The sequence below is a fragment of the Urocitellus parryii genome, chromosome 13 (assembly GCF_045843805.1).
Source record: "Urocitellus parryii isolate mUroPar1 chromosome 13, mUroPar1.hap1, whole genome shotgun sequence".
Classification (NCBI taxonomy): Eukaryota; Metazoa; Chordata; class Mammalia; order Rodentia; family Sciuridae; genus Urocitellus; species Urocitellus parryii.
This window is the reverse complement of record NC_135543.1, coordinates 13,217,009-13,236,993: the sequence shown is the minus strand read 5'-3', so window position 1 is coordinate 13,236,993 and position 19,985 is coordinate 13,217,009. Positions and strand designations below refer to the sequence as shown.

Here is a 19,985-nt window from a genome sequence, read left to right as displayed (position 1 = left end):
TCAGAAAGAGGAGAGGGTGAGAAATCATTTTGGAAACTTATTTTCTTCCCTTCTTTAGATGCTACAAGAGGTTTTCAAAGTCCTTAGGCAGCTTTAGAGGTGAGCATTGATTTGTCAATATTTTAAAGACAATATTTTGGGTTTTTTTCTGGCTTAAAATTATTCTTTACCTATTTCCCAGAGAATTGTATTTTAATGAGGTTGCCAGATGATTTCCCAGCAACCCCTAGTCCAAGATATTTCAGGGCAATAAAAATGTATTTCTTATGTTTTAATTTATTCTAATTCTACATTGAAGAAATTTTTAACAGGATATTCAAGTCAGGTGGTTAAATGGAGCCTGAAGACACAGGCTCATAAAAATACTAAAAGAACTGAGGTGATGAAACTGGTTTCCTTCCTAATTCTAAACCATTTCAGAAATTGTATGAATGACCTTTATTTTCTTCTGTAGCACACACGACTATAATTTCCCATGACTATTTATGGTCTGTACAGCCCTTCTCGAACTTCCCTTTTTTTTTTTTTTTAAATGTCAATGGAATACGTGTTTCTTTAATGGAAAATATTCTATTTTGGGGAAGTAGCTTTTCCTCAGATAAGTGGTGGAGTTGGTATGTGTGTGTAAGCGTGGGGAGTGTGCAAAATTATAGAGTGTTAACTTAGTAGATTGAGAGCTTGGAATGAGTCCTGAGGAAGACTCCTAATATAAATCCTTCTTTTAATCTGAGATTAAAATAACTACTTGGTGTTTCCTTATCCATCCTTTTAAAGGAAGATTTTTATTTATTTATTTTCTTAACAAGCGGCAGAACAATCCTGAATCTTTGCTGAAAGTTTAAACCCAAGTAATTTTGAATTGAGAATGGTGTGGAAGGCAAGGCAGGCGTGGCCTGGTGTCATAGTGAGCCCTGTGCACTGACCACTCTCCCTTTCCTGTTGCTGCAGCTGTACAGTTAGACACTCTTCGAGGTGGGAGGGCCACCTCTGACTCCCAAACCATGGCCTTCCTGACCCTTTGGAATGATTTAGAATCTGACCTCAAGGATTCTCTTCCAATTCCCAGATATCTTTGTGAATTTCTATGTTTTATAATAACTGGAGGATTTTGACAGTTTTAGTTATCTTAGGAGTAAAACTGTTCTTTGTGTTTTATCCACTGTTCATTTCATCATCTGGAAACTGTGGCAGAATATATATTATCTTACTTGTTTGCATTAGTACACACTTTATTAAGGTATAATATAAATATAGAAAAGTAACCAAATCCTAAGTGTAGCAGATGATGACTTTCCTAGAGTGATACACACCCAGACCCAGATGGTAGAAACATTAAGGCACCCTCCCAGAAGCTGCCTCCCTCCACCTGAGTCACTCCACCCTGACTTGTGTCTCAGGAGATTCATTTTGCCTGACTTTGAACTTTATAGTAATAGAACCATGCAGTATATCCCATTGTGTCTGCCTTCTCTCAGAAGCTCAGCCTTTCATTTAAGAGATTCATCATGTTAATGCTGCGGTTGTAGTTCTTCTTTCTCACTGCTATGTATGTTCCATTATTTTACTCCAGAGCACATTACCTCATGCAGTTATGAATGCATGGCAGTACCATGTGGTTTAGACATTAAGCTGAAAAGGACTTATTCACTATGTGGTTTAGTTGTATTGTGATCTAATACAGATTGTTTTATTACTTGAAAAACCCCTTTATTTTAAAAATAGGTAATTGTTTTTCTCTTCCTTAAATCAGATTATTAACTTTATCTTATCGCTTTTCTTTCTACTCCCCACCAGCTATAAAAATCACTTCCTCTTCTTTGTGCTTCCATAAAAATTGATATCTCTCTCTCTCTCTCTCTCTCTCTCTCTCTCTCTCTCTCTCTCTCTCTCTCTTAATTTGTTTGGTACTGGGGATTGAACCCAGAGGCACTCTATCACTTAGTTATATCCCTAGCCCCCTTTTTACCCTCTTTATTTATTAAAGCTTTATGGTTATACATAGTAGTTGGGTTCATCCCAACAAACTCATACATGCATAGAAATCAATTTCAGTTCAAACTTGTGGTCCTCCTGCTTCAACTTCTGTAGACTCTGGGATTATGGGTCTTTGTCACCACATTGGGCCAATTTGTTTCTTTTTACAAATTGTTAGTAACTATTGTGTTCATCATAGACAGTGGGCCAGGGAGTCACATCTACTAAATTGAATTCTTTAAAGCCAGGATCTGTCTTTTCTTTATGTTTCTAAATCCAGTACACCTGGTATTAGGCAAGGAGCTTCTAAGTTTGCTGAGGCTTTTTAACTAGAGCTCTGACTTATCAATGAGGTTTTATTGCATTTTGTCATTGTAGCCTGAGATTTCTGAATGCATCTGCAAACAAACTGGAAACCCTTCCTCCAGCCACACTTTCTGAAGAGACAAACAGTATCTTACAGGAATTGTATTTGACAAACAACAACCTTACAGATAAGTGTGTGCCCTTATTAACAGGACACCCCCGTCTGAAGATCCTTCACATGGCTTATAACCGACTTCAGAGTTTTCCAGCAAGGTAACGGAGGGTTGGTTGTAAAGTGGTGTTCTTGGTTGCATTTCTACAAATGAATTCATAGGAGGGGGAAAGATACAAGCTGAACTATTTCACAGGTAATATAAAGCTGGTTTCTCCCTCATTCGTAGTTCTTTTATACAAGCTGTGATGAGCCTTCCTTCCCTAAACAGAAATGTGTTGGTTTTTCTAACATGAATTTGTCCAAAGACTCAATGATTATAATGCTGTTAAGATTTTGAAATAAGGTGTGTTGTTTAGTAGGTAATTTGTGAAAATCAGAATGTAAACTAGGACCTGAAAGTTCTTCACTAGCTTTTGTATTCATGTTCATGATATAAAAAGCAGTGAGGGACCTAGGAATGTAATTCAGTGGCAGGGTACTTGCCTAGCATGCCCAAGGCCCTGGGTTTTATCCCCAGAACCACCACCACAAAAACAACAACAACAACAACAAAAAAAAAACACAAAAAAGTGGTGGGAGGCCTGTACAAACATAGAAACTGTGACATTACAAATCATAGCTCTCAGAATATTCCATTTTTTATTGTCTTCTTTTTAATTTCTAATTTTTGGGGAATAGTGGCAGTGTCTGGCTTTGAGTGAGTCTACACACTAAGCCTGCCATGAGGACTTACTCCACTTCATTTCATTGACGTTTATCCATCTAACAAGTTAGGACTTGGAACACACACCCACACATCAAGAAGCAAACACTAACCCTCTGGTATTTTGCTAGTAATTGCATCTCAGCATTAGGGACCAAATAAAACTGCCAGCACAGCCTCCTTCTGCTGCCACTAGGGCTACCAATCTATTCAAGACTTTGCAAGAGGAGGAAAGCCCAAATATGTGGTGACTTCAGGTATTGCTTTGTTTCAGTATATTTCCCCCTCATTTGATGTTGATGATTAAACTCTCTATTAGTTATGTATACTTTACTGTGGAATGCAGATATAATATTTTTGGAGAAAAATGGTATCATATCAATGAGTTTTATTGCAACGAGGTTTTGTTACATATAACAATAACATATCTATCTGAAAGAGTTTATCATCCTATTTCAGGTGGCAAATACATAAATCCTGCCAGAGAAGTGAGCATTACATCTGATTCTTAAGCATATCATGCCCCCCATCCAGTGCTCCCTGCCAGGCGTAATTACCCACTCTAAGTGCAGAGAAGTTTTTTATGCACTTTGAAAAATTTATCTTACTCTAATTTCTCTGTCTCTGGGGGATGTAATTTTGGTGCAGTAGCTCCCCTAGAAGACCTGAGCTCAAGAGCCAGGGCTGTGACTCTCTTTTCCTTCCACTTCATGTCACATGTGACGTCTGTCCTATAGTAAATAGACATTTAGCAAATTGTTACGAACATTCCCCATGGTAGTCATTGTTTGGCCACATTCTTTCTATGTTGAGAAATGGAAACTTCTTTGAGCCTGATTTTTCTTCCTTCTGTCATTTTTTTCACACTCCATTAACCACTGGTTTCTCTGTATTTCTTTCAAAATATAAAGGCAACATATTCAAATAATATTCTTATGAATTCAGGCTGTCATAGATGGATTACTTCACAGTCTGTGTGTTAATGATGTTTATAATGTGTCCTGATAGGCTGCTCAGTGCTTACATAAAAAGACTTGATTTTATAAGGTAAAAACTTAGTTCCTATTACATCTTAGGCATATATTTATTTTCAAGATAAGCAAATAAGGTGACCTTAAATATTTGAGACGTGACAGAGAAATATAGTGCTTTTGCCAAAATAAAAATTTCTGCAAAAAAAGTGTGTTGTGACAAATGTAACCATCACAAGTAGAAAAGATACTGATGACTGTCAACTATGACTCCAGTTGCAAATTGATTTATATAACTGAGGAATCCTGTGCTTTTTGGAGTCCCCCATCACCAGGGGTAGAAAGTGGCTCTGAAGAATTGATGATGTTTACAGAGTTGGAGCTATTGTTTTGTCCTCCAAACTTGTAGAGAAGGCACGGGACCCTAATTCTAGTATTTTTCTTTATTTAGTTATTTCATTAATTAAGATTATAGATGATGATTGAACGATGAAAAATTCTTGAATCAAAGTGTTAAAATTACATTATAAAATGTTTCTAAGGTAAGGTTGGAGAGATTCCTTCTTTGTGGATGTGTAGCAAGAGTTGAAAGAAATTTCTTTTGGGCCCAGTTTGAATTCAGGCCCTGACAAATTATCAGAATGACTTTGAACACACCCCTGCTCCTCAGCACCACCTTGTGATCCTGAACAGTGTCAGAGAAACTCTGGATGTGGGGTTTGAGGAGGAAACCGTACCTTTTTTTTTTTCTTTTTGGTACTGGGGATTGAACTCAGGGACACTAGATCACTGAGCCACATCCCCAGCCCTATTTTATATTGTACTTAGAGGCAAGGTCTCACTGAGCTGCTTAGCACCTACCTCACTTTTTGCTGAGTCTGGCTTTGAACCTGCGATCCTCCTATTTCAGCCTTCTGAGCTGCTGAGATTACAGGCATGCGCCACTGTGCCTGGGGGGAAACCATACCTTAATAGGAGCTATTGCTCTGTTCCCACATCACTTTGGGTTTTCACTGCCTATACGAAGAAATCATACACTCATACTAAGCTTTCTTAAAAGCAGTTATGTAGATTAATGCTGATTTTTGACCCATTTAAGTAGGATTTTCTTTGGAGTTCAGATTAAGCTACCTAGCAAACTGATTGTTGCCAGGGAAACTTAATTTACACACAGATTTTTAGGAGATAAAGAATATCACTGCAGGGCGCAGTGGCACATGCCTGTAATCCCAGCAGTTTGAGAGGCTGAGACAGAAGGATTGCAAGTTCAAAGCCAGCCTCCGCAACCAACCGTGAGGTGCTAAGCAACTCAGTGAGACCCTGTCTCTAAATAAAACACAAATTAGGGCTTGGGATATGGCTCAGTGGTTGCGTGCCCATGAGTTTAATCCCCGGTACCAAAAAAAAAAAGAACATCCACTTTCTTTCTTGTTGCCAAGTTTGAAGAGTTGAAGTTAAGTTTTTGTTCTATAATAGGAAAGGAAATGACAAAATACTTCATAACCAAAAACAATGATGAAAAAATTGTTTGTGAAAATGACTATTAAAAGTGAGTCTTTAAAGTCATAATAAATTGTTCTTTTATTTCTCATTATGTGCATATGTGTGTATATAAATTGCCCTATAATTATTTTATAACTCCTTCCCCGATGGATTTTCTCTTTTTCAGTAAAATGGCAAAACTGGAGGAACTTGAAGAAATTGACATCAGTGGGAATAAACTGAAAGCCATTCCAACAACTATCATGAATTGCAGGCGCATGCACACTGTGATTGCTCACTCCAATTGCATTGAAGTTTTCCCTGAAGTTATGCAGCTCCCAGAAATCAAGGTATGTGGGTTGATTTCATAAACTCTAGGTTCAGGTCAGCAAAGAAAGTTGGCTTTCCTAATTCATCAATTCAAAATGTTGGCACCTTTGCTGAATTTGACTCACAATGAAGACTCACAGCAGCCCCTCTCTCCATTCAAAACAAAACACTGTACTGGATGTTCAGGCAATTTGTATTCTTGGGCTTTGTCCCTAACCATTGGAATGACATGAGGCTATCCACTAGCCACTCAATTCTCCTTCCCCTGTCTGTCCAGTAGTACTTGTGTCACTTATTTCCAGGTTGCTTATGTGACTCAAAAGATGAGTCAGTTGTGAGAACAGTTTGAAAAAATTAATAGTACCACACTGCCCACTGCTTGCTCACCTAAATTAAATATCATACACCACCATAATAGCCAATCAGAATTAGAATAAGATATATTCCGTGCTTGTATAATTATATCAGAAGGGACTCTACTGTCATGTATAACTAAAAGGAACCAATAAAATTTTAAAAATATTATTTGAAAAAGTGATAGTTATCTTATTCTAGAAGTCTGAATTGATATTTTAGTGTTCTTTCATATGAAAATATTTTAAGTGGTAGTGTAAGTGTTTATATACATTTAAACTTTCCAAAAAAGAAAATTTCTGGTAAAAGTAGTTAGTGTATTTTAAATGGTAAATATGCCTATGAAAGTCTTCACTGCAAAATGAGCCCTGGAGTATATTTTTAATGGAAAAAGATATATTATTTCTAATATTCCTGTCTGTATTACAATATTATTATTGAGTTAATATCCCTAAATTTTATTCATATTCCTTCTGTAAAATAAAGCACAATAGTTATTAATTTTAAAGTATCTCATAAAAGTATTAAGTTCATTTCAGTTATAAAAACTTAGGCGTAAGGTATAGCTCAGTGTCAGGGTACTTGCCTGACATGTGTAGGGGTTCAATCTTTAGCACTTCAAAAAAATAACAGCAGCAAATGAAATAGATCTCTATCTGGATACCAGTTAGCTCTCAGTCAACTAATGAGAAAACATGATCCAAATGACCACTTAAGCCAAACTTGGCTTGATTAGACCTGGACCTGACTCAGGCCAAGGCTACTAGTGGCTGACAAACCCCGGAAATGCCAAGAGGATAAGGTACTTGTTCTCCTTCCTTGGGGTCCTCCATTGAACTGCATAATGGCCAAATTGATAATGTAATAATCTTGCCCCCAAACCCAAGCTTTTAGTTTAGTAATTTCTAGTTAGTGACTTATTATAACCCTTTTGAAGTGTATTGTAAGCAAATGAAGTATGTTTTAAGCAATGGAAACATGGTGAATAAAATTTGTGATGTGGGATTTAAAAAGTAACTTCTTTGTATCAAATTTCTATGTTCTTGTGACTTTTTGACTTAAATTACTGGGTCACCATCCTTTACAATGTTATACCTTTTATTAAGGAGATTATTTCATGTTTGTAGTTTCGTTTGCAGTAATAAACTAAGATATGTTGAGTGAGCTCATCTCTAGAATCTGTTTTACTTTAACTGGGCATGAGTATTTTTAATATGCTGTATTCTTGAGGGCAGTGGATATTGGAAGCTGAAAAAATAAACAGCCCTCACTTTGGGCACTGAGCAGCTCTCAGTCAGCTAGAGAGGAGAGCAATCCCATACTCACCATGTGGGCCAGATTTGGCATGGTTGAATTCAGGCAAGCTCTATTTGTTGTTCTTGTCTGTAAAGTGCAACAAAAGAGAGACCATTAGCTTGGACATAAAAATGCAAAAGAATGAGGGGAGATGGCTGGGTTGGAATGGACAGAAGAAAAAGGACTAAATTTTTGGGAAATGAAGACAGATCAGAGACCCCAATTAGGTGTCAGCTGGATGGAGTAGTTGACCTAGTAGACTCACAGTTACTCCCCAAATTGAAACCAGGAATAGTCACCCTGGTCCTGGATTCAGATTATGTAATAGTCATTCAGGAACTCTTCTAGCAGTCAAGGGAGTCTTTTGTCAATTCCTGTTTGGGACAGGGTTCCGTATGAGGGCTCAGGAAAGAGGGAGCAAGCAGTGTCTATCAGGAGGTGGCCATGGAAGCCACTTTGCTTTCTGCTTCTTGCTTCCTGCTTCACAAGGAACAGTCTAGTAGGAAACCCAAGACTATATAGTCTCACTCCCTTTCAAAATTGACAAACTGGTTTTGATAAAAGGTGAGGGCAAAAGACCTTCATAGGAGTTTGGTGGGTGGGTGGAAGAGCAGTTGGGAGCAACTGAGAGACTGAAACTCCGGTGTGACTGTCTGGAATAAACCACATCAGAGAAATCACTCCTGGGGTTCAAGACCCAGTACTGGGGATGTGGAATGAGAGAGGGAGGGAGACATCCTTGACAGCAGTGTGAGGAGTGGATCAGAGGGAGGCAAGACTGAAAGTGTAGTTAAAATGCAGTTACGTTCCGTGAGGGGAAATGCGGTGTGGGTCAGAACCTGGGTAGCAGAACTGGATGGACAGATGGGTGCTAGCTGCAGTGAATTACTCAGAGAAGCATGGGAAGCAGATGGGTCTGTGCGGGGAGGTGGTGTGGAAGCTTCATCTCTTAAGATTACACGCACCAATATTATCTTTATAAACAATCACCCTTCTGAGCTCATCTATCTGCAGAACTCTGAAAATTTAAATCTTCAGGTGACATTAAAAATTGCTTTTAGCAATTGCACAAAATTCTGTGTTGCTCTGGAGTGTCTTTAGTTTTTAATACTATAAGATATTCTCTGATTCCTGAATTTGTCAGCCACTACCTCCTGAACTACCCACACCTGTTAGTCCTTTAACTCATATTCTGTCAACGTCAGTAGGTTGATTACAGTTACCCCCCATTTGTTGTTTCACTGTGCTGATGTGTACTGGCTGTGCTGGCAACAGAGCCCATTATTTACCAGTATTATCAGTTTTCATTAAAATCTGGCTAATTGTTCATACAGTATTATTTATAATAGTAAAAAGAAATAACTATTTCCCTTTTATTAATATTTAGGTTAAGTGAATTAATAACATATACTGAGAGTATAGGGTTATTAAATGATAGTATCTTAGGCTATTCAAACTACTATAACAAAATACCTTAGGCTCGGTAACTTATAAACAACATAAACTTAACAGTTCCAGAGGCTGGGAAGTAGAAGATCAAGGTGTCAACAGGTAACAAAGTTCTTTCCTCATAAATGGTGATGTAGTGGCCTCACACGGCATGAGGGGTGAACAGACTTCCTCAGGCCTCTTTTATAAGGGCACTATGTGTGTCACGAGGGCAGAGTCCTCATGACCTGCTAACTTCCTAAAGGCCCCACCTCTTCACACTGTCACATTTGAGATTAGATTTCAATGTATAAATTTGGAGGGACACTAACATTCATAATGTAGAAGATGGAAATGAAGATAGGAAAAATGGTTGCAATGGAATAATAAAAGAGTAAATGAATATAATGAAATTATACCTACATTTTAAGAGTTTTTAAAAAATATCAATAGTAAGGCAAATAAAGGGGGAGAACCCAGAATTCTAACAAGGTTTGTGTTGGGTGATAGATTTGAAGGTAAATCTTCTGAGCTTCTCTGTTTTCTGAACTTTTTTAAAATTTTATTTTAGTTGTAGATGTACAAAATGCCTTTGCTTTATTTTTATTAATTTTATGTGGTGCTGAGGATCAAACCCAGTCGCTTCCACATGCCAGGCAAGTGCTCTACCACTAAACTACAACCTCAGCCCATTTTCTGAACTTTTAAAAATGAATCTCTAATGCTCTTATAATAAAATGTAACTTCAAATAGTAATATCATTGTTATTATGTGGAAGCCACAGTATGATGAAACATTTTGTTTGGAAGCATTGAATTACATAATCTGTTCAGAATATAGTTCTCCAAAACTGTAGGTTTTCATTTTATCCAATCTCTACACTCGCCCAATCCATAATACATTTAAATTCTTTAAGAATTCTTAAATTCTTTAAGAATTTAAGTAAAAGGAAGATGTCCACTTCGATGACACTGAAATTCTTGGATACAATTTCCTTTCCAGCCATCTTGTGATTTTTAATAGGCTTTTAAAGTTTTTTTTTTTTTTTTTTAATTATACTAGGGTGCTAACTCTCAAGCCAGATCATTGAAAGCTCTCTCCATTTTCTTGAATCCAGAGCACTCACAGTCACTCTTTTCTCCTGTGCATGGTTCCTTCTCAGAACAGAAGGGTGGTAACTCTTTTTAGAATTTATCTGAAGAGGATTTTTTTTCTTATTCCCATCACAAGTAACACCTAAATTTTGTTCTGTGCAACATGATGATCCATTTTGTGCTTGCCTTGTAAATTAGATTATGCAGGACCTGTTGAGAGTCCAGATATGTGTTAGTGTCTTGGGGACATGATCCTTACTTGACCCAGCAAGTCTTCCTTTCTTTGTACAACAGGCAGGTTCCCCTGTTAGTCTATCTTTTAACCGATTTCTTATTTAGCTTTTTTTTTTTAAAGGATCTTCTCATTTTGAGTCTACCTTTTCCTTGTTTTGCATTTTTGTTTGTTTTAAGAAGGTCCTTCAAAGTTTATTTTAAAGTTGCAATTGTAGTCCTCATGTCCACAATAGGCACAGAGATTTGTAAACTATAAGAAAAAGTCCTATATTAGGATTTTTCAGTTAGTGCTTAATTTAAATGTAGAGATAAATTTAAATGGAAATTATTGTGCATTTTTTGTATTCTTCAAAAAAAGTAAAACATTACTATTTAGCAAAATCTGTTTTAAATATGCATGGCAGAGTGGCTGATGAGCTACTTTTTCTGCATTTGACTGGTTATTACAGTAAATGGTTGAGCTGATTCATCTGCAGAGGGTAGGAATATAGAATCGAAGGATTTCTCCAGATCATCTCCTTGTTTCCATTTGTTCCTCAGTGCGTGGACCTGAGCTGCAATGAGCTAAGTGAAGTCACCTTGCCAGAAAACCTGCCACCCAAACTGCAAGAACTAGACCTGACTGGAAACCCCCGCCTTGCCCTCGATCATAAAACCTTGGAACTGCTGAAGTAAGTATTTTGTTAGGCATTGTGGCCCCACCGTTGTTCACTGGCAGTGGGATTTATAACATGGTGAAAACACGAAACAAAGTGGGAAGCCGCTATAGACTCCGTAGCTATATCTGCACACATAGCAGATATAGAAGACCCAGGATATGGAAGACCCAGGGAGAGCAAAGAACAGCCAAGATGTCAACATATGTCTCAGCAGTCCCTCTAACATGGTTGTGACACTTAATGCAAATTAAGGAAGGATTTTGAAAGAGATGGATGATGTGGGAGTAATTGACAATTTGAAGCTAAAATTCAGATTATTTAAGCAAAACTGGGAATGTGGATTTTGGCAACTAGATCCTGCTGAAGTTCCCTTTGTGTTTGCGAAACAGTTCATTGTCACTACTTTATTCTGCATGTTGATAAAGAATTACAGGGCTGGGGATGTGGCTCAAGCAGTAGCACACTCACCTGGCATGCGTGCGGCCCAGGTTCGATCTTCAGCACCACATACAAACAAAGATGTTGTGTCTGCCGAAAACTAAAAAATAAATATTAAAAAAATTCTCTCTCTCTCTTTAAAAAAAAAGAGTGTATAAATTATAAAAAAAAAAAAGAATTACAGGTTGAAGATTGCTAAAGTAATGTAGGTAGAAAAGATGTCTTTATGTGAATGCTCATCGTAGAACTCTAAACATCTTGGTAGAATTAAATAATTCTACTCTACAATTGAATATTATACTGTCATTAAAATCATGCTGACCTACATTCTAATAGGAAAAATCTCTACAGTATATTAAATGAAAAAGTTTACAAAGAAATTTGTACAGTATAAGCCTATTTTTTACAAAATAAATGTGTGTACCTTGGGTAAGTGTGCATGAATACAGCAAAAAAAAAAAAAATGCTTTCTGAAAGAATATGTAAAAAAAACAAAACTTAAATAGTGTTTTTCTCTGTATAATAGTATTGTTGATAGTCTTTATTTTCTTCTTTAAACTTTTCTGGAGTTTTAGAGTTTTTTTGGTTGTAGATGGACACAATACCTTTATTTTGTTTTATTTGTTTTTATGGGGTGCTGTGGATCAAACCCAGTGCCTCACATGTGCGAGGCAAGCCCTTTACCACTGAGCCACAACTCCAACCCAGTTTTTGTAGTATATCTTAAAGTGGCAGCTTTGAACATTGACCCATGTTAGTCATTGTATCTGTCATATATGCTTATACAGTGTTGGAATATTCATTGCTGAAAGTCATTATCTTTTATCTCAGAAAAAAAAACTGACAATAAGAATAGAATTATGGTGAACGGTCCATTAAAACTAACTTCAGTTTTGTGTGAACCAAAACTTTTAAGGGCACTTACAGGGATTGTTGAATAGAATTGGCTTAGTTAATTCCTATTTATTGACATTTTAAGTACCAAATTGATTTGTGTGTATAATAGAAGAACACTCCCCAACAGAGTGTCCTAGGGAATACATGGGGTTTTGCCTTTTTTTTTAGTTGTAGGTGGACACACTACCTTTACTTTATTTTTATGTGGTGCTGAAGATAGAATCCAGTGCCTCACATGTGCTAGGTGAACACTTTACCACTGAGCCCCAGCCCCAGTCCCACCTCGGGTTCTTGCTACTGTTGATCAGGTATATGAGACCTTGGCCTAATTCTTTCAGTTTGTTCAGACCTCATCTATAAGATGAGAGATATGGCCTGCATGATCTCTAAGGAAATTTAAAAGACTAAAGGTACATCGATTATTAATATATTTTCATCTTCTTGAGTATTTTTTTACAAATGATATACAATTTTTGCATTAAAAAAGAATTTATCAAGATTTGTTATTAAATGAAACTAGCTATTTGCAGATAAATTGTTTTTTATCTCATACCAAAATAAACCAAATTTATTTCCAGCTGAATTAAAAGAGTTAAATCTATAAAAAGAAATTATTTTTAAAGTAAAAAGAAATTATATGAATATATTCACCAACTAGAAAGGACTTTTTAGGTAAAAAAAAAAAAATGGGTGGGTAGGTAGAAAGTCTCCAGAAATATATATATATATATATATGTATAGGCTTTGATGTTTATGTAGTATATTTTTACATAAATTTTACACATGAAAGTTTTTAAATTATCAAGAGTAAGTTTAAGGCAAATGACAAGCTAGAAAGAAACATAGGCCAAACAAAGCATTAATATTCTTAATAGAAAATGCTCTTATAGTCAATAAGTACTCATTCGAATGGAATATGTGCCAATGGAAGAAGTGCAAATGGTTACATGAAAAGACTTTAAAAAATAATTTAGTTAAAATACTAAAGTTTACTTAACACTTTCCTCCTCAAGTTGGTCTTGCTAGTGGAGCACAAACTGGTATAGCTTTGCTTAAAAGCAGCTGGTCTACTATTTCAAGCTTTTGAAAATATTCAGATACTTAGACCAAGGTTCTCTCTGACAAAATTTTGTCTTAAAAAATAATCAGAAGTGTAGTGTTCATTTAAGCACAGGGATAGTCATCAAAATATTTCTAATTACATTTAGAATGAATATAAAACAACTTGAGAAAATATGCAGAACATTATTAGAAAAAAAGATGCAAAACCATTTGGGGGGTGACCCTATCCATTATATATGCATAAACAAAAATCTATTTGTTAAAGTTTCTAGGGTAGCTAATCTACCGTGAAGAAGGCATTGTACTCTCAGATCTTAAAAATATTAATAACAGACAATGGATTATAATCCTAAAAATGTTACCCTATGTTTTAACATTTGGAATGGTGTGGGTCCTAATAAATTGCTTATGCTTTTAAAGGATTGGCTTTTTAGTTCTACCTGAGCCAGGGCACTCGATTAGTTCCACATGAGCCAAGGCACTCTCCTGTGGGACTAAACTCCTGCTCTTACTCTCAAAATCATTTGAAAATGTTCAAGAGTGAACATGCAGATTCCTTCTGATAACTGCTCAGCCATTCTGAATTCAGAGAAGAAATTAGTTGGTGCTTCACTAGAAGGGATTATTGAGTGGGGCAGGGAGGTTAAGGATTAATTTTTCTTTTAATGATCAGGCTGGGAAATGGAATCATTTTTTGAAAACTCTGTTCTATAAAAATTATTCGTGTCTTTAGACATGATCCTTTACTTTTCCCTAGAATTCAGGAAGGTAGGAAGATGATTTAATGAGAGCCTTAAAATTTGCTCTAAGAAACCCTCCCATTGCTTACCATTTTAGATGGATAAAATTTAGTGCCAGGTTATAGAGAGAGCAAATAATGGCAGATTATCTTTTTTTTTTTTTTTAGTGGTAGGATTGAAAACTTGGAAGAAAAGATATGTAGCCCTACCATAAAATGAAGTGTTAATTTGGTTTAGGGATTTCCTGTTGGTACCATGTTTTACAGCTTTTTAGGATAAGGAGGAAGGCGAATATTCACTAGTAATTGAGAGTAGAACTTTCTTTAACCAAATGTTTTTAAATTTCAAAGATGTTACCACCAGCTAGTACTATAATCAAAGTGAATATTTATTTATTCACTAAATATCAGTTTACATCTTAAGAGTTTTAACTGATTCTTAGGAAGATTATTCAGTTTTTGTTAGATTTAGGACTTAATGAATGCCAAAAGGTGAAGTTTTGGGGATCATGAATAAAGAATTTAGGTATTGTCAAGAGATGACACATAAACTTTTTCTCTTGTTCAGATAATATGGGGAGAAATCCAGTAGCAATTTATAAGAAACAAGCAGGATTTATTTGACCATATGGTATCTAGTCTTTCTACAGACATACTTCACATATGCTATGACTTCCTGTTGAGGGCACCAAATGCTTTCTAGTAGACTGATTTTTAAAAAACTCCATTTGAGAGTTTTTTGGTTTGTTTGGGTTTGTTTTGTTTTTAGTTTTTGTATGTGGGTCCTATTGGAACAATTTGAAAGCTGAGGTAAAATAAGAATTGAAATCTCTTAGTAAATGCATATAGTTGACTTTATTAAAATACTCCTCATTTACTTTGTACAAATAGATTTTATTTTTGCAGCATTAACAGGTCCAGGGACTGGTTCTCGATGTTATTTGTTAAATATTTGAAGGGATGATATGGGCAGGAATTGGATTTGGAGATGAATATTGCAGATTTCTCTCATATACCCTAACCTCAGTGTAATTTGTTCATCTCAGGTTTAGATGGTGGTGGTGTAAGAATACATTCAACCTAATATCTTTTTTTTTTTTTTTTTCTCATGACAAGGCTGAGAGCTATTCTTTTCATTCCCAGGAGTGAACAGCCATTGAATGTAGAGTGTATCACAATCTCTAATAGCTGCTTTATAATGCTCCTGAAAACTAATTCTCATGCCATGTATATATGCCCTTCGGTTTTCATTATGATGAGTAACTGGTTCTTGTTGCTAATAAATATTTCAGACACAGTATACAGTAAAAACTGGGAAGTGCAGAGTGATTAGCAGGTGTTTTTCAATTCTTAGATAAAGGTAACAATTCACACATTTGGTGTCAGTGATTCCTGTTTTCCCTGTTTCTCTTGTTAGTAATATCCGCTGCTTCAAGATTGATCAGCCTTCGGCAGGAGATGCATCTGGAGCCCCAGCTGTATGGAGTCATGGTTACACTGAAGCTTCAGGGGTTAAAAACAAGTAAGTTCTATGAAACTTTAGAGCAAGAACTGCCTCTTGCCTGCCCCCTTTAGTGGAGTAGAAAGAAATCCAGTGCTGTGGCACACACTTTTCTCATGTCAAATTTCTTTGAGTGTGTTGGGCTCCCTTGTGACTTATGTTTGAACACCAAGCTAAGGTCCTGCTTGGCATCACATACTCTCCTTTTGTGAGAGATGTTGCTAGGATACAGTGTAACTGACACATTATATCTATGTAAGACTCCAGTGTTTGGAAAAGGCCTAAGCATTGAAATGCATCCCTTCCCCTTTGAAAAGCCCCTTTATCTTTCTCTGGAGCCTGTTTACCAAGCAAAAACAGGGATAGTATTAAGGGAGAAGTAGCTTTGATTGTCCATATTCAAGATCACTTACGTTGACTATGGAGCTATTTTTTACAGTCTAAATTAGCTTGGCAGGAGCTTGATGTCGATTCCCTGTAATATCATCTGCTTGTCTCCCACCAGGAGTGGTCCAACCTAATTTCTTTTTCTTTCTTATTTTCACTACCCTGTCCTCTCATAAATACAAGTGCTGCTTTTCCTGAGAAAGGTAATCAAGCTTCTCAGGCTTTCTTTTTTTGAGGAGATGCTAAGAATTAGTTATAGGAAAATAAAGAGTTCTATAAATTATAGTCATAATTTCAATAGCCAAAGTGTAAGAACACAAAGTATTGAGAGTAGAAGAAGAACTAAAGTGGAGGAAGATCTAATAATAACTCATATTAGTATTCAACCCTGGGTGCATTTAGTCAGGTGAGAAACTTTAAAATAATAATAATAATAAAAATTCCTCAGCCTAGACCCATGGAATCAGAATATCTTAAAATCTCTCCAGGTGGCTCTGAAGTGTGTACAGGATTGAGGACCACTGACTACTGACTAGCCAAATATCCTTCATGGAGAGTAAAACGTGGGATTTTTGCTGCCTTTCTGACTGCTCTTCTTTGGGACAGAAAACAGCATCAACTTCAGTTCTGGATCTGACAAATGATCTCTTCCTCTTTTCCTAAAGGGTAATTTGGTCTGTGTTGACCAGAGAAGAAGTAGTTCCCATCTTGATTCCCTGTTCCATTTGCTCAACAAAGGCAGAATAAACAGAGCAGGCCTGTCTCAGTCCTTCCTGAGCCCTAGCTATTGCTGTATTTCTGGTACTTAGCACTCTATGTCATCTTAATAGCTGGGGATTAGTATATTCTTTAGGTTACTCAAATTTCCTCTGGAGGTAATCACTTTTCGGACTAATGGATTTGTGTGAAGATGCTTTCTAATTCTAGAACACTGATGTGAAATCTGAGATTATGTTTTAAGTATTTCTGGACACTAAAACTTAATATCTACTCGTGTATGAATTAACAATTAACCACTTAGGTCTGTTTTTGTCTGGCATAATTTCCCCTTCCACAACTTTTTTTTTAACTTTTGTTATGTTGAAATATAACATGGATTCAGAAACGTGCATACATAGGCATATAGCTCTGTGAATTGTCCTGGAGTGAACTTGCTTGCAGACCACTACCTGGATCAAGAGATGGAAGATGAGCAGCCCTCAGAAGTCCTAGCCCACCGTTGCCCCTGCTTTATATCTCCTAGCTTTTTTTAACCCTTTGATTTTGCCAGCAGAAGTTTTTCAAGCATGTTTGTTTTTGTTTGTTTGTTTTTTTGACATTGTAGACAAAGTAGTCACTTCAACAAGAAGTTTGCTGCTTTCTACCTTGTAGGAAAGGGAGAACTGTGATGTACCTGCCTCCAGATCTCAATGTCTCTTCTCTCCCCCTCCATCTCCCTGGGGTGTAGTGTCACTTCCCTGTCAGGTCATTTCAGATCCTATGGGGAAACTGAAGCAGGAGCTGCAATTGGATAATTTAGGCTCTTCCTCAGACCAAAAACACACAGGGAAAAGAAATCCTAAGAGTGGTCACTGGTTCTTTGAAGGTTGTTTTGTTTTTGCAGTGCTAGGGATTGAACCCAGGGTTGCTAGGCAAGCACTCCATCACTGAGTTACACCCCCCAGGCCCAAACTATAGTTTTAAAAAAGGAAAAGGAAGAAAAAAAAAAAACCATTTCCTTTCCTCCAAAATCTAGTTTATACAACGCCTTATGACTAGCAAGGGGAGTTTACAAAAGGAAGACAGAATATAAGATGATTATGTAATTTAGCTGGACGTGGTGGCACATGCCTGTAACCCTAGTGGCTCAGGAGGCTGAAGCAGGAGGATCACAAGTTCAAGACCCATATATATATATATATATGGGGCTGGGGATATAATTCAGTGGTGAAGTACCCCAGGGTTTAATCCCTAGTATCCCCCCAAGATGATTATAAAATTTAACTTTGTCACAAATTGCCATATAATTTAGGATAACTTATTTTTCTTAATGAATGAAAGCAAGAATTTCAAAGTACTGAGATAAGACCCAGACTGCTCAGCTTAGAATCTGGGCTCTATACTGACTTGCTGTGAGACCAAGGGCAGTTACTCAGTTCTTGAGCTTAATTTCCTCATTTGTGTAATGAAGGGAAATCTTGATGGGGTCATTGTGAGGATCACATGAGGCATTATGTGTGATGTACTCAGAATAGCATGTGACGCACAATAAATCCCATTGAAGTGTTAGCTACTATTATTAATAGTGGTGATGGTTACTCTCTATCCCTCAACTCCTGAGGGCAGGTTTTTTTTTTTTTTTAAATACAAACACACACACACACACACACACACACGTTGTAACGAGTGTTTAATTGAGGTTTTCCTCCTATTAGCTTATACTAAGAAGGAATATTAGATATTCAGAAAAATTCACCTTTTCAGTGAATAGTTCTACAAATTTTGATGAAAGAATATCATCTTGTAACCTCTACTATAATCAAGTTATAGAGCCGTTTCATCACCCCCCCAAAATTTACCCACACCCCTTTTTAGTTAATTCTTCACCCCTACCACCAGTCCTTGGCAACTCCTGATCTGTTGTTGTCCCATTAGTTTTGTCTTTTCCAGAATATCATATAAGGGGAATTACTATGTAGACTTCTCAGTCTGTCTTCTTTTGCTGCATAATGAATTTGAGATTCATTTGTGTTGTTCAGTGTATCAGTAGTTCATTCCTTTCTGTTGCTGGTGTGATTCCTTTGCATGGATGGATGTATCATGATTTATTTTATCCATTTATTATTTGGAGGATATTTAGATTGTTTCAAGTTTTTAGCACTTATGAATAAAATGCTATTAACAGTTGTACACAGGGAGTTTTCCCCATTTTTTTAAATTGGGGCATATATTTGTACATAATGGTAGGATTTGTTGTTACATATTCATATATATATATATATATATATATAGTAACAATATAGTTTGGCCAGTATCATTCCCCAGTATTTTCCCTTTCTCTCCCCTGTCTCTTACCCTGGTCCCTTTCTTCTACTTTACTGATCTCTCTTCGATTTTCATGAGACACCTCCACCTCTTCTCTAACCTTTCTTTCCCTTTTTCCTCTCTAACTTCCACATAAGAGAAATATGTGACCCTGACCTCAGCTTGGCTTATTTTGCTTAACATAATGGTCTCAAGTTTCATCCATTTTTATGACATAATTTCGTTCTTCTTTATGATTGACTAAAACTCCATTGTGTAGATATACCACATTTTCTTTATTAATTCATCTGTTGATGACACCTAGGCTGGTTCCATAGTTTGAATATTGTGAATTGTGCTGTTATAAACATGGGTATGTATGTATCAGTATAGTATGCTAAATTTAACTCTTTAGAATAAATACTGAGGAGTGGTATAGCTGGCTCATGGTGGTTTCATGTTTGTTAAAGGACCTTCATACTGAATTCCACAGTGGTTGTACTAATTTACAGTCCCTCCAACAGTGTAAAAAACTGTTCCTTTTTCTCCACATCTTTTCCAGCATTTATTATTGTTCATATGCTTCTTAATGGCTGCCTTTCTGATTAGAGTGAGATGAAATCTCATGGTTGTTTTGATTTCCATTTCCCTAATTGCTAATGATGTTGAACATTTTTTTATGTATTTGTTGGCCATTTGTATTTCTTCTTTTAAGAACTGTCTGTTCAGTTCATTTGTTCATTTATTAATTGGGTTATTTGGTTTTGTTTGCTCTGTAGGAACAAAATTTATTCCCATTTAAAATAGGTTATTTGGTGGGTTTTTTTTTTGTTGTTGTTTGAGTTCTTTATATATTTTGTCTATTAATCATCTGTCAGAAGAGTAGTTTCTCCCATCCTGTAAGTTCTTTCTTCACATTCTTACTAGTTTCCTTTGCTGTGCAGAATCTTTT

The 19,985-nt window shown here is 36.4% G+C and overlaps 1 protein-coding gene across 1 annotated transcript in view; it reads left to right on the top strand.

Annotated features, from left to right (window-relative positions):
* Phlpp1 (PH domain and leucine rich repeat protein phosphatase 1) overlaps window positions 1-19,985 on the top strand; it is a 214,663-nt gene that overhangs the window by 178,762 nt on the left and 15,916 nt on the right. Inside the window, exons 11-14 of the mRNA XM_026404647.2 lie at window positions 2,353-2,553; window positions 5,799-5,961; window positions 10,888-11,018; window positions 15,560-15,664. Of these exons, the coding sequence (XP_026260432.2) occupies window positions 2,353-2,553; window positions 5,799-5,961; window positions 10,888-11,018; window positions 15,560-15,664 (600 nt within the window). The remainder of the gene's footprint in view (window positions 1-2,352; window positions 2,554-5,798; window positions 5,962-10,887; window positions 11,019-15,559; window positions 15,665-19,985) is intronic.